The 22,779-nt window shown below is 55.3% G+C and overlaps 6 protein-coding genes across 6 annotated transcripts; 3 read left to right on the top strand and 3 right to left on the bottom strand.

Annotated features, from left to right (window-relative positions):
* Positions 1-146: 146 nt before the first annotated feature.
* SPBR_01364 (uncharacterized protein) lies at positions 147-2,660 on the top strand (the record flags this gene model as incomplete). The annotated part of the gene is made up of 2 exons (XM_040759675.1): positions 147-1,679; positions 1,932-2,660. The coding sequence occupies 2 exons, from the start codon at positions 147-149 to the stop codon at positions 2,658-2,660; spliced, it is 2,262 nt and encodes a 753-aa protein (XP_040619746.1).
* Positions 2,661-3,033: 373 nt separating this feature from the next.
* Positions 3,034-4,278, bottom strand: SPBR_01776 (glucosamine-6-phosphate deaminase; the record flags this gene model as incomplete). Its single annotated transcript, XM_040760086.1, has 1 exon — positions 3,034-4,278. The coding sequence occupies one exon, from the start codon at positions 4,276-4,278 to the stop codon at positions 3,034-3,036; it is 1,245 nt and encodes a 414-aa protein (XP_040619745.1).
* Positions 4,279-10,439: 6,161 nt separating this feature from the next.
* Positions 10,440-11,909, top strand: SPBR_01669 (hexokinase; the record flags this gene model as incomplete). The annotated part of the gene is made up of 1 exon (XM_040759979.1): positions 10,440-11,909. One exon carries the CDS (start codon positions 10,440-10,442, stop codon positions 11,907-11,909), a length of 1,470 nt encoding a protein of 489 aa, XP_040619744.1.
* Positions 11,910-11,974: 65 nt separating this feature from the next.
* Positions 11,975-12,415, top strand: SPBR_02105 (uncharacterized protein; the record flags this gene model as incomplete). The annotated part of the gene is made up of 1 exon (XM_040760414.1): positions 11,975-12,415. One exon carries the CDS (start codon positions 11,975-11,977, stop codon positions 12,413-12,415), a length of 441 nt encoding a protein of 146 aa, XP_040619743.1.
* Positions 12,416-13,318: 903 nt separating this feature from the next.
* On the bottom strand, positions 13,319-15,494 carry SPBR_01424 (uncharacterized protein; the record flags this gene model as incomplete). The annotated part of the gene is made up of 4 exons (XM_040759735.1): positions 13,319-13,436; positions 13,507-14,045; positions 14,104-15,262; positions 15,334-15,494. The coding sequence occupies 4 exons, from the start codon at positions 15,492-15,494 to the stop codon at positions 13,319-13,321; spliced, it is 1,977 nt and encodes a 658-aa protein (XP_040619742.1).
* Positions 15,495-17,375: 1,881 nt separating this feature from the next.
* SPBR_01241 (beta-N-acetylhexosaminidase) lies at positions 17,376-20,969 on the bottom strand (the record flags this gene model as incomplete). The annotated part of the gene is made up of 4 exons (XM_040759552.1): positions 17,376-17,399; positions 17,573-20,553; positions 20,632-20,750; positions 20,917-20,969. 4 exons carry the CDS (start codon positions 20,967-20,969, stop codon positions 17,376-17,378), a joined length of 3,177 nt encoding a protein of 1,058 aa, XP_040619741.1.
* Positions 20,970-22,779: the final 1,810 nt, after the last annotated feature.

The following is a 22,779-nucleotide window of genomic DNA, read 5'->3' as shown; positions in this document are numbered from 1 at the left end:
TGTTGGCCCCTGATAGATGCCTACTATTCCTATAGAATGCCATACACATTATCCCACAGTATACAACATATCATCCGTTCAATTGTCCTCAACCGGCGTCCAACCAGCCCCTGTGTATTCCTCGCAACACACTTCGTTTTACAACCATGGAGACAATCGAACAGTTAAAAAAGGAGCTGGAGGAGCAGCGCCGTCGCACCGAGGAAGCAGAAGCCCGCGCCCAACAGCAAGAAGCCCGCGCCCAACAGCAAGAAGCCCGCGCCCAACAGCAAGAAGCCCGCGCCCGCGACGAACAACAACAACGTGAAGCGGCGGAAGCCCGCGCTCGACAACAAGAAGCCCGCGCCCTCGCTGAACAACGACAACGCGAAGCGGCAGAAGCCCGCGCCCAACAACAAGAAGCCCGCGCCCTTGCCGAACAACGAGAACGCGAAAAAGCCGAGAAAGCCGTGGCGTTAACCGACTTCCACACGTTCTTGTCTCTTTGCCACAACAACCTATACGAACACCTAGTCATACAAGAAGACCCGGCTTTATCTGCTACGGGTGTCTTTACCAACGTCGACTCTAAATACTACCCTCTTTGCTTGAAGCCATGGGCCGACTTTCCATCCTTGCACGACCGCTGCCAAACCCGATTAGACTCCTTGTTTAAAGACAAACATGTTTTCCCGGCCGTCGTCGGGTTCCAAACCATGAACGACATCCTCGCTATGGAGGAACCGTTAGCTGACGAAAACGACGTACGCATGCTTCACTTTACCCTCGTCGAAAGCTGTGCTCGACGAGTTCTAGTTCAGTATCTTAAAGAGTGTGAGGCCGCACTGTCTTCAACCAACGATACCAGCCAATACGACGATGGTAAAGTCAGTGAGGGTAACGACAACAGCGCTCTTCCCATTCGCGTCTACTTTTCCAACGCACCACACGGGATCCTCTTAGACGAGCCGCAAAACAGCGACGAGAGCCAGAACAGTGACACGACACCGGCTTATATGCCTGCTATGTTAGAGGCACAGTCTAGGGACGCAGAAGCCCGCGGGCGGTCGACCGGCGACGGGCCGCCACCGGTAAAGCGCAAATCGTCACCCGTTCGCAAATTCCACCCAGATCAGTGGTTTATGCGCGTCAACAGCGACGGGAGCATCGTGCCTGTTTTTGTCGTGGAATACAAGGCGGCGCATAAACTACGCGGATCCACGCTCAAGCTGGCTCTTTCTGACGCCGTTCGCGAGCCACAGGGCTTGTTTACTACCGCGATCCGCGAGCAGAGGTCAAACAAAATATTCCAGGGCGACAAGCACCTAGAAGCCCGTAGGAAAGCTGAGAAGGCCACGGCACGCGTGATCGCCCAAGCCTTTCACTATATGGTTGAGTTCGGGCTGTGTTATTCGTACGTGGCCTCTGGTGAAGCGTTGATCCTGTTGTACCTGGATGCGGCGGACGTGCGCACATTGTACTACCATCTTGCCCTGCCGCGGGACGAAGTCACATCGGGGGGTGCCGCGGACCACGTTCGACATTCTGCAGTGGCGATGGTGTCCACAATGGCCTTGCTTGCGCTGGCCGAACCGGTTCTCAGCCAGAGGTGGAAGAAGGAGGCGGTGCACATGTTGAAACGGTGGCCTTACCCGTACGACGAGATGCACCTTTTAGACGAAAGTAGCGAAGAGGAGGAGGTAAGAAAACCACAGGATGCCCCGCAACTCACGCCTCGTCCGAACCAGCAAACGTGTAAAGACGATACAAAACCACAAAGTCGACGGAAGGATAACGATGACAACGACGATCAAGAGTTTCGCCCCCCCCGGTCTTCACAAGTACCCACAGTACTAACAACGAAGCAACACATGACACGGTCAAAGAGTACAAACATAAACAAAACAGACAATACGACTCGTCAACACAAACCGCTACCTTACTGTAGCCAGGCCTGCGTCCTCGGCCTGCGTGACGGAGGCCCCCTCGACCGCGACTGTCCTAACGTTCAACTACATCCCACCAAGGACGGCTGCCACACACTCACTGCAGTGCAGTTTTGTAATCGGTTACGGGAGCAGCTGGCGGACAACCTGGACGAGAACTGCGATGCGCTCGACAAGTATGGCAAGTTTGGCGCCATCGGTATGCTGTTTCGTCTTACGCTTCAAGGGTATGGTTACTGCGTGGTGGCCAAGGGCGTGCAACGTGTACACGCCCCGCGGCTCGAGCAGGAGACGGCGATCTACGACCACCTTCAAGAGCAACAAGGGACGTTGGTGCCCGTGTGCCTGGGCGTCATACACTTAGTCGATGTATACCGAACGTCGGTAGGCGCGCACGTCTCCCACATGATGGTGATATCCTATGCTGGCGAGCCGATCGGTTCAAAAACGGCCGGGCCTTTGCCGGATAATATTGGCTCGTTGGAATACAACGCTTGGGTCCGGTTGCGGCAGCTCGGCGTGGAGCACGGGGACGAGCGCGGGCCAAACTTGTTATGGAATGCTCCGCTGCAGCGGCTCATGTGCATCGACTTTGAGTGGTCCAAGATCATTAACCGGAAGCGGAAGTATGGAATGGAGACACACCCAGCCCAGGATCCTCCCAATGCGGGTTGGCAATGGTCAATCCCATCGGAGAGCTTGTCGCGCGAAACGAGGAGATCGGTGTTAATATAAGAGGCATATTTTCCTCTACTATCGTGAAAGAGATTGTTCGTAAAACGTCTTCGTTTTGGTTTTGTTCCTTGCAGTTTTATTTTTATTTTTATTTTTTTTTGCCAATCGTCAAGACAGAAAAGACAAGGCAATGTATGCAATCTTAGCAGAGTAGAAATAAAAAGAACAAAACTGAATAGAAGACTCATGCAAGCAAGACGCATGGTGAAAGTAAAGTAACGCATTTTAATAACCAGAAACAGCAGTCAATGGTAAGCGGCGGTAGTGTGCCGATGCTAATGAAGAAGGCGACGAAAGTGCAAAAACTCCAGAAAACCACCGAACAAAAGAACACTTAAAAGACCTAGCGAGACAATCTATACGCGGCAGCCGCTTATGCGCTGACACGGCCGAAGCTCTTTTGCTGCTGCTGCTCCGGCGTCGGGGTCAGACGACGGCGGTAAACGGGGACCACGCCCAGGCTGCCGCTGCCAGCAGCGGTTGCACCCTTAGGCACCGGGATGCGGTCGCCCATCCGGTCGGGCACCAGGTCCAAGTCCGAATCGACGTCGCCACCGCCAGGCGTGGCGTTGGCGGCTGCCGCCGCCGCGTTCAGGCCAATCTTAGAGGACATCGTGGGCGAGGCATCCGGCGTGTCGGGTGCGCCATGCACCAGGATAAAGCTCGGCGTCGGCTTGATAGGCGAGGGGATAACAAGCGGGGTGGTGGTGCCCGAGGCAGTCGCCACGCTGGGCACGGACGTGTTGATGTTCATGGTGCCGTTGACGTCCGACTGAGCATCGGGCCGCACCCGCAGGCGCGTCGGCAGAGCCTGCTCAAAGCCCTGCGTCCGCGCCACCTGCTCAATCGACTTGAAATATTTGACCGTCTTGACGCGCAGCTCAAGCGTGGCGTCCTCGTCGCAGACCACCATGGGGTGCGGGTGGAGCTGCAGGCTCGAGAGCGTCCACATATGGTTGATGCCCTCCTCGATGCACTTTTGCAGCGCCAGCGCCTTGCGGGGGCCCAGCACAATCGCCACCACCTCACGGGCGTCCAGCACCGTCTGCACGCCGACGGTCAGCGCACACCGCGGAACGGCATCGACGTCACCGCCGAAGAAGCGGCTGTTGACCCGGATGGTGTCGTAGGCCAGCGTCTTGACGCGTGTGCGGCTGACCAGGCTGGAGCCGGGCTCGTTGAAGGCAATGTGACCATCCTCGCCTATGCCGGCCAAGAACAGGTCGATGCCGCCGCAGTCGCGGATGGTCTGTTCGTACCTGGCGCACTCGGCCTCGAGGTCCGGAGCGTTGCCGTTCAGCAGGTGCACGTTCTCCGGGCGAATGTCGACGTGGCTGAAGAAGTTGGTCCACATGAAGGTGTGATAGCTCTCGGGGTGGTCACGGGAGAGACCGACGTACTCGTCCATGTTGAAGGTGATGACATGGGCAAACGAGACGCGGTGCTGCTTGTACGCCTCAACAAGACGGGCATAGACATTGAGAGGGCTGCTGCCAGTGGGCAGACCGAGGACAAAGGGGTGCTCGGCCGTGGGGGCAAATGTGCGGATGCGGTCGACGATGTAGTTGGCCACGAAGCCGCTGGCCTGGTCCTCGTCGTCGCGGATGATGAGACGCATATTGACGGGCTGTGTGTGGGTGGGTGGGTTTGAGCGTGTTCGAATGGGAGTGGGAGCTGGTTAAAAGAGTGGCAGCCTGGTAAAATGGATAAGCTTGATCCTCGATGACGTTGGTGATGGGAGATGATAAACTGGTTCAAGAGAGATGATCACAAGCAAAGGAGAGATAATGGAAGTCTATTGGCTTTTGGGTATCTAAATAATACAAACAAGAGAACAAGAGAACAAGATAACAAGAAAGAACAAAAATAAGAGAAAGGGAAAGAAGAAAGGAGGAGAAGATAGAAGGAGAGGAGAACGAAAGGGAGGGAGAAAAGGCAGTGAAGATAAGGGAAAGACCGACTGGAGTAGCAGGTAACGCGTCACTCCGTACCTTCCAGAAGAACCATTATGATACAACAAAAAGAGAACATATCGAAAAAAAAAAAATGGCAAGTGGCACTATGACAGCACCAAAGGACCCAGTGTTACCGCCGGTCGTTCCTTCTCCCCAGGTCTCCGCAAGATGTGGATGATGGTGAACAAAGGGCACGTTGGGTGTAGGAAGGTGCAAAGCGCATCAGACCACGAGGAAGGCGCCGGACAAGTGATGGTTTCTACTCGGTCACCCGCCCGATCGGCCACTCGCCCCTTCCTCTCGTGGCGAAAGTTACACTATTTTTTTAAAGCTCTCTCGTACCTAGCCTCCCAGCCTCCGTACTCCGTCGTCACCGGTTTCTTGACTGGCGTCCTACCGTTTCGCCCTTGCTTTGGCAGTTACTGGTTCTGTCCGAACGCTCCATTACGACATGGTCACCAGCGCTATCCAACTTTTTCTCCAATGACCGGCCATCCTGCACTTACACGGACACACGCCCCTCCCCGATGCCTGTCGCTTTCGTGCTCACACATGTCACCTGTTTGGAGCACTTACACGCAGGCCTCGGGCGGTTACGCCGTGCGGCGTTCTTCTGCCCCATGCCATGCCTCGTTACGCTGCTGTTTCGCTTTGATGCGTCCTCTCCACAAGAAATGTCACCGGTCATCTGTTGTGTAGTGTTGCCTCTTTTGTCTTTTTGTTTTATTTTATTTTATTTTCCTCTTTTTTTTTTCTTCGTTCATGGTTTTTCTCTTTGTGTCGTCGCTGGTGCTTACACAGCTGTTCCGGCAACTCTGGGACTAACGTTCGGTGCTTTTGATAAGTGCAATCTTTCGAATACATGTAATGGCACGCAACACCGTTTCTGGAATCAAATACGCCCTTTGCTCTCCCTGAATCTCGCGATTCTACGAGCCAGACCGTGGCAATTGGAAATGTGACCTTGACCCATCAGAGTTGTCTGTTGCGGACGTGCCACCACGAAAGTTCCAGAATGCATCTTGAAAGCATCGGAGAAGGAGACGCCTTGCAAGATGGAACGTTGTTAGTGGTGTTCCTCTCACGTTCATTGGTTCATTGGTTCGTTGTAAAGAAGGCCGCCAAAAAAACCCAGTGTGAAAGAACAGTTTTGTGGAGCCTCGTCACCATCAGGACGGGGGCCACGGACGCTAACCTAGCAAGAATTGGACTGAGACCGTGCGGACGGAGATCATGCGCACTGTAAGCTACCCACTCCGACAGGGCTACTTTCTCCGTAATACAACTCCGTAACGAACAGTTCACACTCCGAATATGAATAAACTGTGACAAGTCTCCCCGACCGTCGACGACAGCTTACTACTAGTTGACGAGAGAAAAAAAGTGGATTGGAAGCAACGTCGATTTTGTTCTGTTCATCTTGTCGTGCTTCGGATGACGTACACACGCTCTCTGCAGGCCATGTGGAAGAGCACAGAGTCACAATGTGATGCATGTGCCCAAGTCGTGAAGTTTAGCCTGTTCACTCTGTCTTTCACTCTCTGTGTTATTCTACTATGGTGGTTCGAGCAGCTTTCCATTCCGGGAGCGAAGCCAGTCAATATGTAATCGGCAGGAAGGAAGACAAGATGACGGACGCCACTGCTGATGATTATTTATGAAGACATGCCCGGATATCGGGTCAGAACTGCCTGGACGTGATCTCGAATTGGCAGTGCCGGCGCCGGTGATGATGGGACGATATAGAAAACATAATGGAAGAAAATAAAAAAAAAAAAAAAAAAAAAAAAAAGACGGGAAGGAAAAAATCATAGATTAAAGCAACCAATGGCAATGGCGGCTCCCGATGCCACTGATCGGCTTGAAATGTTCCGTAAAGGCTAGAGCTAGATTACCGAGTGCAATTAATGTGCCGTGATATTAATGGGATTCAAACATAAAAGTTACAAGAACAAGAAATAGAAGAGCGGCAGGGAGAATTAACAAAGTTGGTGAAAAATAAGAAGAGAACATGAAATCTAAATGCTCCAATATTTAAAATAGAAATTCTAGAACAAAACGAGAGCCCAAGGGGAGGCTCAATCTAGAAAAAGATGCAACGAAAGGGGGCTGCATAAATGGGATGTTTTGGGTAAAGGGCCAGCTGTTGCAAGGTACTGGGCCTGGGCCGCGCGCCGTACAAATGCGTCGTCCATCGTGATCGGTGCAGCTCGTTTCTTCCGTGCCGCATTGTGTCTCCGTCACCGGGCTTTCTCCCTTTGGACCATCTCGACATGGATCTGTGGCGCAGATGCAGCCACAGTCCAGCACATGTCTAGCTCATTCACTACCCATCACCGCTTACATCTCAATCTCAAGAAGTACGAGGCAAATCGTGCAGATAGACGTCTACACGAAGGCGAGTGCAACCTTTCCCCCGTTGTTTTCTCCAACTCTGTTGTAGTGCACTCCTTGGCAAGCGCGCCGTCATTGGTTGGTATTAGACAGGCGCCGTTGCCCGTTTTGGCAACTAAACCATGTCGTCTCCGAACACTGTGGTTGGCTGGTCTGACGGGCGGCGGCGGCGGCAGCCTCTTTTGGGGGAGAAGGTAAAAGTGGGCCCTCACGTTTCCCGAGCCTCTCTCCCCTCCAAGGCAACGTTACAGCCTTAAAAATATAAAATAACAAAAAACCCGCCGACAGGGGTGTGGGGTATGTTGAGCACCATCAGCAACCACAGCGGCACCTTTTGTGAGAACCTGGCTATGTTTTGCTGTAACGACTTGAGTAGAGTTGTCTTGGAAGACAGGGCATTTGGCGAGCTTTGCAACAACGAGCGAGGCAGGCGATGCCTGCACTTTATCTGACTTAGCGGCCGTACTCCCCGTACCTTCCTCATTGTCGTCTTTACTTCGTAGCTGGTAAGCCGCAGTGACACTCGCGACTGCCCCCCAATGTGGACACGCGACTGCCTCTCTTGGCTTGGGGGCCTGGGCACACTGAAGCTGCGGATCGACAACTGCCTTTCACTCTTGTCCAAAGCTGCTTGTCACCATGATCTTCCTGATCCCAGTGTGATGCTCCCCGCCCTTACGCGTGGGTGCTCTCCACTCAAACTGGCTTGTTTCGTTTGGCCGGTATTACGAAGCACAGCAATACGAATCTGGCTGGGCGCTGGCGGCCACAAGAATTCGACCAAAGCAAAACCTCTGGAGAGAACCGAGCAGCCGTCAAGTACCTCTCCGCGAGATTGCGTCGTCTCACTACATTGTGAACTGATTCTAAAGAAGCAGCATTGATCTGCCACCGAGGCCAGCGGCCAGAAGGCCCGTGACTTGTCAATGCACACGTAAGATCTTCGATACGACAATGAACAAACAAGAATGCACCGTCTTTTCGGAGCAGAGTAACGCCCATTCAAACCAAGGACCGGCAAACCTAAAAATAAAATCGGGTCCGGGCATTTGGGGGTAGAGCTTTCTTCCTGTTCGAGCTTGTGTGCTGAAGGAGTTCTTTTCCCACTTGTTCGCCGCGGTCTCGTGTTGTCTCTTGTTTCTGGTTCCCTTCTCGCCTTTCTCGACACCGACCTCTCTCGACCCTTTCCGTTGTTACACACACCTCCCAACCTCGCCAGTACTCGGGTCTTCCCTGCACAGCGTGTCTCTTGTGCACCTTTCTCGTGTCGTTTCCTTCAACGCGTCCCTCACTTCAAAACCCTATTTGTTGGCATGGGCTTCTGGGACGTGGCTTCCCTCAAACACGACCGCATCTGGTGCCTTGATCAGTCGTAGTCGTTTATCGGCGACGTCTCCTCTTCCGAGGACATATCTACGGCCCCAATCTGGGACGTACGTTTCCCTTTTCCAGCAGGACGTTGCCAAGCGTTGGATATGATCTTAGCTTGACCCTTTGTTTCCTCTATACGTTGTGTCTCTAACAAGACATCGCCCTCCGGCAACCTTATTTTGTCTTTGCGCCTTCTTTGCCTTCTTCCTTCACCCCCTTCACCCCCTTCCCCCATTTCGCTTCTTTACACACCCCACCCTTTCCATCTCAAACTCCACAACATACAACGCCATTGAGCCGCCGTACCTTTTTTGCATTGCACACTGGCAGCGGTGGCGATTCGTATGTGGTAGCACTTGTTGTGGTTGCCTCTGGCCTGTCCGAGCCATCTCTGCCCATCACCATCTGCTGTGCTTCGTCCCGGATCCAGCCACCCCTACCCTTGGACCACTCATTCAGCCGCTTAACACGTTTCTGTTTCTGTCTTTCCCCAGCCTGTCTCCTGTCCACCGTTCTTTCCCTCCCCGATACACCAATACACAGCACTCTGTACTTGCCCCGGCTGCGTGTGTGCATCTGGCTCCCATCTTTCCTTCCCATTCTCGCTTCTTGACGAAAGGCTCTTTCCCTATCGAGCCTCAAACGCTCCTCGTTCCTGCCCGTTGCTCAAGGATCTGCGCTAGAGCTTTCCTAAAGCTGTGAGCAACGAAGATACTTTGTACCAAGTTCAGGCCAGAGCAGGAAAGAGCGAACAGCTCGTCGTGTGCACCAAAAGGGGGCTCCGCTTCTTCTGCTCCTTTCTTCCATCGGATCCCTAGGGCCCCTCCTTTTTTCTTACCACGTCTTGGGTCTCGCTTTTGGATACGAATACAACAACAGAAACAACACCAAAAAATCGACTAATACCACTTGAACGAACAAAGCCGTACCACTACCACCACCACCACCACCTTGCTCCTTGCACCTCACCTCCCCACGCTCGTCTCTCGGCTGGGACCTGGTTGATACCACGTCGACCGTCCGCCGCCGCGCTCCCGCCGCCTTGTTACTTCAGAACCAAAGAAAACAAAGCAGAGACAGCCCTTGCAGACGAGGGAAACGAGAGAACGCGAGAGACTCCAAAACGCCTCGCCGCCCACACAAAACCCACATTGTGCCTCTGCCCATAGGCTGTTGCTTCTCATAGTAACCTTGTTCCCTTTCCCTCCTCTCTCTCTGTCTCTCTCCCCCCTGGCCTTGCTTCCCATCCCGTTCCCGGGAGCAATACTACCTGCAAACACGGAAGACGAGAAAAATCAAGAGACTTGGCCCGGCCGATCAGCAACTTGTTCTCGTTGCCCGATGCTCTGGCCACCTTTTTCTCCCTCCTCCCTTTTTTGTTACTCCGCTTGCTTTGTTCAGAAGGACCTCTCGTGGCATGCAGATTCGCCTCCCACTGGTTCTGAGACCGGTACCTCAACCTCCTTACCACATACCACGCCCTGACCACGTTCATAACGTTTCGCCAGCGGCCAGACGACTCGACGTTCCGGCGCCTTAACGCTCGTATTGGTTGCTTTGCGTGTTCAAACTCTCGGGCATCGTTACGACTGCAGTCCTCTTGGTGTCGGCCGTCACCTTCTTCGGGTTTTTCCTTCTTTTACTGGAGCCAGTCCGCCTGCCACTCTCCACGGCGCAGATTTAACCCCAGAAAGGAAGCCACAAACAACGTTCTCTTCGTGTTAGACGCCCTTCACGCAGCATCCTGCACTCTACATACTCTCTGCGTCTCACCACTGCCCCATTCCGTGCCATTTTGTTGTTATTTCTCCTTCCCGCTTCCTTTCTCTCTCTCTCTTTCTCTCACCCACTCATATTCCTCCCCCTTTGGGGCTCAAGCAATTCTTCTCTGCCACATTTGGCCATTGCGTCTCGATCTCATCGGGTTGCTGTTTTGTTTAAAGGTCATGCTCCCCCAGTCTCTTGTTGATCCCTTTTTTTCGTTTTCTCTTCCTCCTTCTCTTTTCCCTTTTCTCTCTTCTCCGCCTGCTAGTCTGTCATGCAGTCACTCGTTTCTGCCATGACGAGTCTACGGAGTGCCCTCATCGCCGCCCTCAAGTCCCTTTTGAAGGGCAGGTCCTTCATCCAGGCCATCCTTGCCTTCTGGGTGAACCCCAACGACGAGTCAAAGCCGGGTAGGAACGCACATAGTAACGCCGCAGCTGCGTCGTCTTCACACGCATCCAATGTACCACAACAAGAAAGCAACGAACACGCGCCACAAGAGGATGTTGCGCCATTATCAAAAAAGACAACCGCCACGGTCACCGTAACATCTTCTCACTCTTCGCCATCCTCATCGCCGGCTTCGCTGCCCACATCACCCGCTTCACAAGCTACCATATCACCGCCCTCCTCACCTGATCAGCAACCCCGTCTCTCTCTTAACAAGAGCGAGGGTACGACCAGCACCAAGACATCAATAGAGCAATTTCTCCAAGATGCCGAGAGGACGCTGCTGCAGCCCGTCCAGGGCCGCAACCTCAAGGATTTTGCTACGGGCCTCCAGGCCCAGTTCCGTGATGGCCTTTTGAACAACGCCGCCTGCATGCTGCCGTCGTACAACCACCAGTTGCCCAATGGCCGTGAAAAGGGACGCTATCTGTCGCTCGATGTCGGTGGTTCGACGCTGCGTGTGGCGCTGATCGAGCTCCGGGGCAAGGCGTCGGAGGACGACGCGGTCGAGGGTGCCGAGACCATGGTCATCTTGAGCAAAGCATCCTTCAAGATTACGCCAGAACTGAAGAAGCTTGAGGGCATGGCCTTTTTTGACTGGATGGCTGTCCGTATTCTTGAGACCATCAACAAGGCCGAGACCAGCACTACCCGTGACAACAACACTGCCGACTACCCGCTGCCTATGGGCCTCGCCTGGAGTTTCCCCATCGAGCAAACGTCTCTTCGAGGTGGCTTTCTGCAGGGCATGGGCAAGGGCTTCCGCGCTGCCGACCCGCTGCTGGGCCAGGACCTCGGCGACATCATCCAGACTGCCTGTCTCGCCCGTGGCCTGCATGTCGAGCTGGCCACTATTGTCAACGATTCCACCGCCTGTCTCCTGTCCGAGGCATACGTCCATGCTGCCACCCGCTTTGGTCTTATTTTAGGCACGGGTGTCAACATCGCCGTCCACCTGCCCGTCCCGACTGTCGGTCGTGCCAAATTCGGGGCCCGTCCTGCCGCATGGTTCGATGAGGCCAGTCATGTCATTATCAACACCGAGCTCGGGATGTTTGGCCACGGAATCTTGCCTGTCACCCGCTGGGACGCCCTGCTCAACGCCGATCACCCTAAACCCGAGTTCCAGCCCCTCGAGCACATGGTCTCGGGCTACTACCTGGGCGAGGTGACCCGCTTCGCCCTTCTCGAGGCTGTCAACACCGCAGGTCTGTTCGGTGGTGTCGCACCGCCGTCACTCCTGACTCCCTATGCCCTCGATACCGAGACTCTGTCCGTGATGGGAACGTACGTGCAAATATCCCGAACTCCTTGAAATACTCCACCGGAAACGCTCGTTGATACTAATGTGCGAATAGTGACAAATCTCCCACGTTGGAAATGGCCACAGCTGCTTTCCACCAGAAACACCCAACGGCCTCGGGCATGCCGCCCGCGCAATCCGACATCCTTGCCGTGTGCACACTCGCTTCTCTCATTGCCCAGCGGTCTGCCGCCATCGTTGGCGCCTCTGTGTCTGCGCTGTGGGCCCTCAAGGCCGAGACGGAGCAGGAGTACATCCATGCGCTGTCCACTGCATCGCCTACAGCTGTCCGGGCACAGCACAGCAAGAATGCACAGGCCGAGCTCTCCATTATGCACGCCCGCACCGTTGTCGCCTTCAACGGCTCCGTCATCGAGCGCTACCCGCACTACCTGGAGCAGTGCCAGGCCGTGATCAACTCGCTAGCAGCTTCCTCCGCAGCTTCCATTGACTTGGTCCCTGCTGAGGAGAGCTCGCTGCTGGGTGCTGCCGTGTCGCTGGCTTGCCTGGGAGCATGAAAAGTAATACAGTGACTTTTGCCTTTCTCCCATTCTCTCTCTCTCGCTCTCTCTTGGAGTTGTCTTTCTGAGGCATTTTTATACCCTGCCTATAAAGTCTTTGTCATTCCATGTCACACATCCTCATCCATCATCGTAAATAGAATCCGAACTCCTCATGGCGTCTTTCGGTGGCATTTTGTTTCGTTTTGTTTTCTTTTCTTTTTTGCCTCTCTGCACATTCTGGACCAGTAGTACATATATAAATACACGTTCTGTTCCTTTGGCGGATTAGCCTAATTTTCTTATTTTTCTTGGTTCTTTCCCACAGCATTGCGTTTTAAGGTTTTCCGTGCGAGAAAGGAGACTTATCACGAAAGAACTCAAAAAGAACTTTTGTCGGGTGCTGGCTCACATTCAGCCATTTTCTACTTTGCATTTCTTTTGGACGTTTAACGGCCTTTTGTTTTCAACATATCATAAAAGCAAACAAAGCCGGAGCAGCGAATTATATCGATTGAATCAATAAAATATTCATAAGTGGACATGAAAATACATAGAGTAAAGGCGAGAAATTGAAACTGCTGTGTCAATCCGAAAAAAAAGAAAAAAGAAGAAAAAAAACATCCCCATGATAAATCCCTCACCACTGCAAACAAAGTACATAAAGGTCCAAGTATATAGCGACGCTCCTCGGCCGTATCCAGAGAACAAAATAATCCAAAACAGTCTGTTTTCTCTCCCAAAGTCCAAAATAGATTGTCACAAAAAAAAATCATGGTATCCGAAAATAGAAGAGAATGAAGAAAATCAAGATAACATGTTACCCAGTCCTAGAGACCAAGAAGACCACAAATAAGCCAAGAGGAATCGCATCCCTCACAAAAACAGATAGAAAAAAAGTGAAAAATACATTCTTGAATGTTATTCTGCTGCAAAGTACCGTTTCGTCTTACTACGCACTTGCTGTGCTTTCACTTCGGGGGGCACGACCGTGTGGTGCACAACATGCGGCCGGTAGATGGCGTCGACAGGTGGCATCCTGCACAAGGCATGTTAGCAGATTTTGTATTTTGCAGTGCTTTTTGAGTAGGGAGTAGGCCCGGACATACCAATCATCCAGACTGAGCGGGAAATATTCGTAGAGAAGCTCGCCGTTTTCAAACGAATCGCTCTGAGCCGCAGCCGCCGCAGCGCCGGCTGTATTGTTTCCGGTCGCGGCCGAGGATGCGGATGTGGATACCGCCGGAAGGGCGATTGTCGTGGTGGTTCTTCCACTGCCGGCGACCACATTGGAAAAAGGTGGGCTGTTTGAAGGACGATCGGCACCGGCCCGGTTAGACGGGCTGCGCTCATCTTCAGACAAGGAGAGGTTGAGGGGAACAGCGGCATTGTTGGAGCGCTGTACCAGGTTGTGTTGTTGTTGTTGTTGCTGCTGCTGCTGTTGTTGTTGGTGTTGCTGCTGCTGCTGTTGGGCTTTTGTTGATCTTGACGGCGTCGAATCGCTGTTCCACGCAGGGACGGGTGGCCGTGTTTGGGTCGGGGAGAGGGCCATCTTCTTGGCGGGATGTGGGCTTTGCTGTTGCGCTTGGAGTTGGGCCTGAGCCTGGGCCTGTACTTGACCGTATTGCTGCGACCAATCGTTCGGTTGCTGCGAGGACCTGTTAGTACGGTGCAATGGGAACACGAAAGACCTGAGAAGAACATACCGGCATGGTTCCGAGCAGGTTGTATCCCTGGAAGTTCTGTGCCATGTCGATGCCGTTACTGTTGCTGCGATGCTGGCCCTGGTGCATCGCAGCTTCTAGCGTGTTGGTGGAGGATATTGAATGACGATCGAGCTGCTGCTGCTGTTGCACCTGCTGTTGCAACTGTTGTTGTTGCTGCTGCTGCTGCTGTTGCTGCTGTTGCTGCTGTTGCTGCATTTGTTGCTTCTTATCAACCGCCGTGCTGGTGCCAGTCAGGGGCACGTCGCGGCGACTGACAAAATTGCGTGGACTGCGGCCGCGGACAATGACGGGTCCAGACTGGATCTCGGCAATCTTGACCCACTCACCCTCCTCGCCCTTGTCGCTGCCAGCGGTGCCGCTCGTATCAACTTCGGCTTGGATGCGGCCGAGCAGGTTGATCTGCACGACGTAATGCTGCTGTTGGCCCTTGCGACGACCGTTATTGGCGGTAGCGTGCTTGAACTGTAAGCGCTTCCAGGACACAGGGACAGACACAAGACCGTTGTCCAGTTCCTGCCCGTTGGCTAGGTCGATGGGCACGTTTGGTGGCGAACCAGCGATTTTGGAGTCGTCGCTTGGTGCGCTGCTGCCGTTGTTGGCGCCACTGTTGGCTGCCGTGCTCTTCCAGGGGATGCAGATAATCTCAGTCGTCTTGCCCTCGATGCTCTCGATTGCCGAAATGGACGCCGCAAGCTCGTGCACCGCAACGTGCTGGCCCTGGTCTGTGACGATATGCGTGACTTGTCGTGGGAGCGTGATCTGGCCTGAGCACCACCAGAGATTACGGCGGTAGCAGGTGAGTTCGAGTGGGCGGCCAGTGTTTTCGGCCGAGTAGACATCCTCGGCCAAGAAAAACATGCCAAAGAGCTCGGCGGTCATGGCGGGCTCGGAAAACTGGCCGCCCTCGTCGACGACGGCCGCCTTGACAACCGGCGCGGCGAAGCTGAGCAGTTTGTTGTCCAGGCCCTCATCTTGCGGTGATGCGGACTGCAAGAAGCCGTCCCCATTGTGTGGCGCCAGCTCATAGGGCCGGCCGCTAGCCGCGACAGAGTAGGGGAACGGGTCTTCAAAAGTGGTGGAGAAGGTCTCGAAGTCGTAAGAGGGCGTGAACGGTAATGGCAGGCCATTGACGTTGTCGCTGGAGCATGTCAGAGGCAATGCGAAAGAAGACGGGATAGTAAGGAAAGGGCATAGGACGCGCAAACCTACAGAAGAGCTTCGTCAAAGGCAATGTCCTGGTCAAAAGCGTCCATGTTCAGGCCGCCGCCGGGATTCGGATGGTTCACATTGACATTGACGCCGAGGCCGAGGGCATCAGAGTTGGAGCCAGCCGTTACGGAGAGTGGGGGCATGGAGTTGTAGCCGGCCATTGTCGCATGGTGGACAACGCCAGGAGTTGTCTGTGAGAGGTCGCGTGTGTGCCAGGAGGAGCTTTGTCGTGATTCCGCAGGCGCAGGCGCAAGTCGGATGGAGAGAGTCCGGCGCGGCGCAAAGGCGGGAGAAAGAGCCAAAAATGGGGGTGAGATTGGGAGATTGCCAGAGGTCGTGGAACGGGCCAGAAAACACGGCGGCCAATAGCCAAGAGAAGAAAAGCGAAGCCACTGGGCACCCAGAAGATGAGAACAGGCGGCAGGGAGACGGCAGGGGAAGGCAACCCAGTCCCTTTGGACGGTCTGGTTATCTTTTTTACCCGCGCGGCGTATCTGTCCAACGTCGGACTGCCTGTGGAAGGGCTCCAAGCCTGGAAGGGCTCCAAGCCTCGTTCCGCTTCGTGGTGTCGCTGTCCCACGCCTTCCTGTTTGGAGACCGCCGGTGCAAGAGAGGCGTTTGCTTGGATGCGAGGCACAGGAAACGCAAAGATCTTGGGCTTTTGTTGCCGTCTGGTCGCGATGCTCCTGAGGAGACTGGCGGGCGAAAATGACGTGAAGGGCCACGAGAGCTGTGAGCTGTGAGCTGTGAGCCAAAAAGGAGGGGGCCTACAGGCTGAGTGAGAGTACGGGCTGGGAACAAATGCTTCGATGTTGGGGGGGAAGATGTCCTCGAAGGATATTGCCGGCAGAAAGAAGAAAGAGAGGTGAGGAGGAGAAGCCCAACAGAGCAGAGGAGACGGCCGTTGGTGGCTGCTTGACGATGTGTCGAATGCTTCTCTGCGCCTTCCTCGTTTATCACAAAGGCGACGGGAGGGCAGGACCAAACGGAAGGAGAAAGAGGAAAGAGAAAGCGGAGACGAAGACGTGTGGTTGGCCAGGCTAAGTCCGGCGTGTGTGTGTGTGTGTGGCAGTTACAGAACAAGGGCCAATGGGAAAGAACGAGGGCCAGAGCGAGCCTTCACAAAGAGGGGAGCGCGAGGGAATTGAAAAGTGGAGGGGGCAGTTGCACGCTGTGGTTCGGTGGCGGCGACTCCTGAACACCGGTCGAGATAAGGAAAGAGCGAGCCGATCGGGTGAGAATTAGGTTTTGGCTACAGCTGTATTAGGGGGCAGGCGAGACAGGGTGGAGCACAGAGGCCGTTTTTGCTGGAGAGAAAGAGCGAACACAAATACCAAAGTACGCTAAGCAGGGGTTGAAATCTTTTCTGGGGAAAGTGGGCAGGAGCAGGGAGCGGGACGGACTGGTTACAGTGGACCTCTTCCGCGCCTGCCTCCAAAATGGCGCTTGGAAAGACATGGAAGGAACACACAGTACGTCGTACGACATACGGAGCAAGGACAGAAACAGTCGCGATGGTTTCCATTATCCTCACCGGTGGAGACCACTGCACGTTAGTTACACCGGTTGGCCGGGCAGATGGAAGGTCCTAGCAGAAGCAACGAATAAACGCTGGGGGAGGTAGGAGTCTGATGAGCGAAAAAGTTGTGGCTTGTGCTACACAAATTGCTGTGGCACAAATCGGAGAAGCAAAGACAATCAGACTTGTGTACGCAGGCGTGTCATAAGGGAATATCTAAATATAGAGGTATCTTGACTGGTCAAACTAATCTTACCATGGCTACGGTCAAAACTGGGTGTTATGAAAGAAGAGAAATGAAAAGAGAATGGAAAGAAAGAAAAAGAAAATGGAAAGAAAAGGAAGTGGAAAGGAAGTGGAAAGAAGAAAAGCAACTAAACTATGGACATATACCTGATCCAAATCACGATATCCAACAAAAACCAGAAAATAGAACCGCAATAAATCACTGTCATCCGTGAAAGCCGAAATATCCCAAAGTAAATAAAGCAGGCCGTAGACAGCATCAAACAGCTGCTTCCCATCATGTCGAACCAAGATCCGACCACTGTTTAATCGTTAGCAAGATCGCCCACGAAGATATCAAGAAAGGGAGATGGGGTATTCGAACCAGAAGATGTATTGACGACAGGGGCAAGAGGCTTGAAGCAGACAGAGGATGTAGAAGGACAAAAATAAAAGAAATAGCCCTCGGAAAGAAACAACCTAAAAAACACTCACATTCTCAATCGTGTTTGTCAGCTCGTCAAACGTCTGCAGAACCTCAAACTGCATCGCCAACAATGGCTCGTACGCCTCGTCGGCCACCCAGCTCAGCACGCTGCGCACCGCCCGGTGGTTCTTGTTCTGCCGCACGGCCATCATGGCGAGGCCCTGTAGGAGCAGCAGTGTTGAGGCCGAGCCAGCGCCCGCCACGACGACCGGAGCGACGATGCCACCCGTTGCCGTGTTCTCGTCAAAGGCGTTGCTACTCGGACCCGGTGCCAAACCGGCCGACAGGCTGTCTTCTGTGCTGAGACTGGCAGACCGGCCGCTGGCACCGCCACCGCCGCCACCACCACCACCGCCACCACCGCCGCCGCCGCCGGCGCTGCCCCCGCCATGTGATGCTGGGCCGTGCACCGACCGTAGCGGCTGCAAGGGGGGCAGGAAATTGGCTATCGTACTGCCCGGGCTGCACACAATAACGGTACCGAGAAGCGCATCCTCCGCGACGTCATCACCGCTGTGTTCCTCGGCCGTGAAGTCGGCGCCGCCGTCTGCGCCGTTGCCGGCTTTCTTGCTGCCTGCCACCTTGGCCCGGACGACGGCGCAGGTCTTGTTGTTGCCCTGCGACAGAGCGTACCGGTACAGCTCAACCACCTCCGGGCCAGCCAGTGCGGCAACGTGGCTCAGCACGCCCTCGGCAATCTCAGGGCCCTGGATGAGATCGAAACTGATGCCGGCGTTGGCGAGGTGGCGTGTCAGGCCTTCGGGGGGTGACCAGCGGTTCAGGTCCGGGATGACGAGGTTGGTGATACGCCGGGGGAAAGCCACCTCCCAGCCACCACGGGCGAACCACGAGCGGATGCTCGCTGTGCTGGAGGCGGCCGAGCCAGAGCTGCCCGGGCCCGCCGCTGCGACTGCATTGTTCGAAGCACCACCGCCGGGCGTGTTGCCTGTGCTTCCGGCCGTGCTGCTGCCGCTGTCGTCGACCACGGGAATGCCGGGGAACACGCCCGGGAAACAGGAACCGAGCTGCAGTTTCGCCACCCCGGGCTTTTGGGACAGGAGTCGGAGGGCAGCGCGGTGCAGAGAACGGCCCACGGAGACATTTCGCTTGCCCGGGTCGACAAACAGGCCACCGACAATGCCGACGCCCGAGTTTTTGATAAAGTACGTAGCGCAGAAGCCGTACAGGGCTTGCGTGCTGCTGTTGCTGACGACAAGGTGAGACTCTTCGATGTTGGGGTTGCTGAGCTCAAAGGACGAGGCGGTCGCACTCCGCAGATATTGCAGGTGCGGCCCGCTGGCGCGCGCAATGGCCTGCAGCAGCTCGTCCAGTCCCCGGCCGTCCCGGTCGCGGTTGTACGTCTCGACGAGCCAGTTGCGGCGCGACTTGAGCACCTTTTTGCTCTTGCGCAGCGTGCCCGGTAGCGTGCCGCTCGGGCTGTACTCGTTGAAGAGGGCGCGCACGAGTGCGCTCATGGCCATCTCGGTAAAGTCAAAGGTGCAGATGTAGGTGCCAATGGTCTTGTCGATGGCAAAGTCGTATGGGGAGCTGACCGCGACGACAATCAAGTTCTTGTTCTGGCCGCTGGCGCGCATCATGGAGCACATCATGGAGACGTGCTTGGTGAAACCAGCCTGGTAGAGGTTGCGGTTGGCGTCGGCTGTCACAATAATGATTGTGGAGGCGCGGTGTATCAGGTTTTCATGCACCGGCCGCACGCCGTTGGCTGTGTAGGACGTGTGGAGCAGCTTTCCGTGTCGAGCACGGGCGAGCGAGCGGCCAAGGCCACGGAAGACGCCCTCGCCACTCATAATGGCACCGCGGTCGCGATGCACCCACTTGTCGTGGAGGGACTGCGAGGACGCCGAAGACGAGATGAAATTCTTGTTCTCGAGCGTTTTTGTGGCGGACGAGGCGGGCAGCGGCTTGACAAGGGGGGTGAGCAGCAACAGCTCTTCGTGCTGGTGCATGGAGCGGGAGAGGGGAAGCAGGCGGTCGCGGTCGCGCATGACGGTGATGGAGTCATCGTAGGCCTTGCGCGACAAGGCGAGGTTGGACGGGTGAATCTTGGACAGGAGCGAAAGGCCCGGGGGGTTGAGGGCCTTTGCCCAGGACGTGCAGCTCTTCTTGAGGTTGAGCACGCGGCGGAGTGAGGTGAATATACGGTCACGGGTGAGGATGCCGTTGGCATAGCCGAGTTTGAGGCCCGCAATGGCCTCGAGCTGGACGTCGTACGCCCGGCACAGCATGACAATGTCGCAGCCGGCCTCGACGGCCATGACGGTGCCGCCCTTGACACCAATTTCGTGGCTCAGTGCTTCCATCTCCAGACACTCGGAAATGGCGACGCCGCGAAAGCCGAGCTCGTTGCGCAGCAAGTCGTCGACCACCTGGTCCGAGAGACAGGCGTGGCCGACGTTCATAGAGGGGTTGGCAATCCCGCAGCCGCCGACAAACATGGCGTCGAGTTGGCCGGTGGCAATGGCGTTGCGGAAGGGCACGAGGGCGCTGAGGCTCAACTCCTCGAGAGTTTGTGTGATGATGGGAATGTCGAGGCTGGAGCCCAGGAAGTCGAGGTTGCCGTAGGAGGGGAAATGCTTGCCGCATGTGGCCAGGCCCACGTCCTTGTAGCCCTTCATGGCCGCGATGCCGTACTGCGAGACTTCCTGGGGGTCGTCGCTCGTGGCGCGGACACCAAGCGGCTGATAGCGGGCATTGGTGAGGACATCGAGGACGGGGCCGAGCATCATGTTGACGCCGCAGGCCGAGACCTCGGAGGCGGTGGCCTTGGCAATGGAGTAGGCGAGGTCGGCGCTACCAGCAGCGGCGACACCCATGGCGCTGGGGAACTGACAAATGTAGTCCTCGTCGAAGAGGCTGTTGACGCCGCCGTTCTCCTGGTCGATGGCAATGAGTAGTGGGTAGGGATGGCCGGCATTGCGAGCTATCGTCTGCAGCTCTTGCACGATCTTGGCCGTCTCGTGGGCAGCTGGAGAGACGAGAAGGGGTTAGATGATGTCGGAAGACGTCATGGGATATGCGCGCGTCGCCTCGATGGGTAGCTCACATTTCAAGTTCTTCGCTGTCATGTGGACGCTGCCAAGATGGTGCTCCTCAATGAGGTTCCGGATCTGGGGCGTCACCTCTGTGCCATCCCAGCCCATGATGAGCATCTGGCCAATGGCCCTGGCGGATGTTAGTGGTGTCCATGCTTACATGTGGCCACCGATGCGATGCGTAGGATGGCGACGCATGTGCCCCAGCAGCGACCAACACCGACGACAGAAACACAATATAAAAGCACCAAAGCACGAAACTGAATCGCATAAAGAGGGGGGGGGATACCACGTACCAATCCACATCTTCCCATAGTGGATCCAGATCGCCTTCTAGCTTTTTAGACATGGCGACGAGAAGGGACGTGTGTGCCTCCCGTAGCGAGACACAGCAGTTGACGGAGTAAGTAAAAAGGCGGGAAACGAAAAGAGTCAGAAAGGGGGATGCAGGAATACGAGCGGCGCGCAGGGAGAGAGGGTAGGGGTGGGTTGTGTGTGGATTCAGGGTAGGGCAAGGTCCTGGAGCTCTCTGCGGAAGCTTGCGAACCCGTCACGTCATAGCAGCTGAGCCCGTATGGCAGCGGAGAGGTGCAGGACGCCCACCAGCAAGGGCAGGCTGTCTCTCAACAGGATCCGAGTTCTCGGATACAGGCACGTGGCAAAGAGAAGACGAAAAGTGCACAGGGAAAAGGGCGGATGGGCGGCACGGCGCGAACAGGTGTGAGGGGCAGGCGTCGACTCAGGAGAACTGAATAGGACTCCGATAGTCAGCGACGAGATCTGCGAGACGTGTACAGCTCCGCAGCCATATGCCGTGACCCGTGTATGGTGGGAGGATGCGGAATGCGGCGAAGAAGGTGAAAAGGACTTAGTGTGACGAGGCAAGACGCAGGGCCAGCCTACAAGCAGTCGGTGGGTCTTGGAGGCGGCAGCGGAGCCTTGCAGGAACGAACACCAGGCACGGGGTCCGGGGAAGGGGGGGAAGGGGGATGTGGTGGAAGGCTGGCAGCGCAGATGGGGAACTCGGAGTCGGCGTGAGGGGATTTGATACACCGAGATGTCTGGTTGGTGAGATTGTCCTCAAAGAAGGTAGGTCCGACGCAGTTCACAACGAGAGTAAGGCGCGGGAAGGTGGTTAATGTCGAAACGTCGACGATGATTGGCTGGAGGGGCTGGCAGGTGCGACCCTTGCGCTGGATGCGGAAAGAGGAAACAGCAGAAACGGAGCTCAAACGGTGGTGTCGTCTTTCAGACTGTCAAGGTCACATGGCATGCACGTGACATCTCCGTAATGTTCTCACGTATTCTGTGAACTGGAGACGGCGAGAGCTGCACAGTGTAAAACTTCGTAGGCTACTTCTCCACACAGATTAACGGATAGCGGAGCGCTAAAGGATGGTGGCGCCCGTTGCGCGACACTGTGCACAAACTGTGCGCTAGGCCCAGACCAAAGACGCGCCAAATCAGCTCCTTGGCTCGCTTGGCTTTAGTGGACGAAACACATCGCACAGCGACTTCCGGCAACGTTACATCATTGTGCAGTGCGCCACAGGGAGGCAACTGGTTGTCACTTCTCGCCGGTATCGACGGATCTCGACGATATCACCCACCCTCCACGCCACCATCTCACAACACCTTGCTCGATGTGCTACATGCCTTTCGGACAGCCCCGTTCGTCACGTAGCCAGAGCCAACATTGCTTTTGGGTCCTTTTGGCCTTTCATCCGTCCATTTCTCCATCACCTGGTCCCTTGCAGAAGCCACGGCAAGGCGCGTCTAGAACTGCTCGTAGAAGGACGTCCTGGCGAACAAGTGCCTCGGATCCACTGTGTGCGTGCAGCTTGCCCTGTCGGTGTACAAGGGCGCGTCCGTTTTATGCTGCCAACTCCGTTCTCTGACCAGACTACGTGGCACCGTGCACGGCACTGTGGTGCCATAGCTGTATTCTTACACGGGACGGCGTCTGAAGGTTTGAATGGAGCAAGTGGGGACAAGTCACAACCGCCGCCGAACGGCAAGAGCGACTGATATGCGTTCGGAGTAAGAGGCAAACATGATGTTGAGAGGGGCAAGAACGACTGAGGAGAGACACAGAACCGGGGTCCAAAATGGACTGTCGGTCCCAACGTCTGTCTCTCGCGGTGGAGGCGACGCGAATT

Source organism: Sporothrix brasiliensis, assembly GCF_000820605.1.
Source record: "Sporothrix brasiliensis 5110 chromosome Unknown Cont18, whole genome shotgun sequence".
In the NCBI taxonomy this organism is placed as follows: domain Eukaryota; kingdom Fungi; phylum Ascomycota; class Sordariomycetes; order Ophiostomatales; family Ophiostomataceae; genus Sporothrix; species Sporothrix brasiliensis.
Note: the sequence above shows the minus strand (reverse complement) of the source record. Positions and strands in the feature narration are given on the sequence as shown.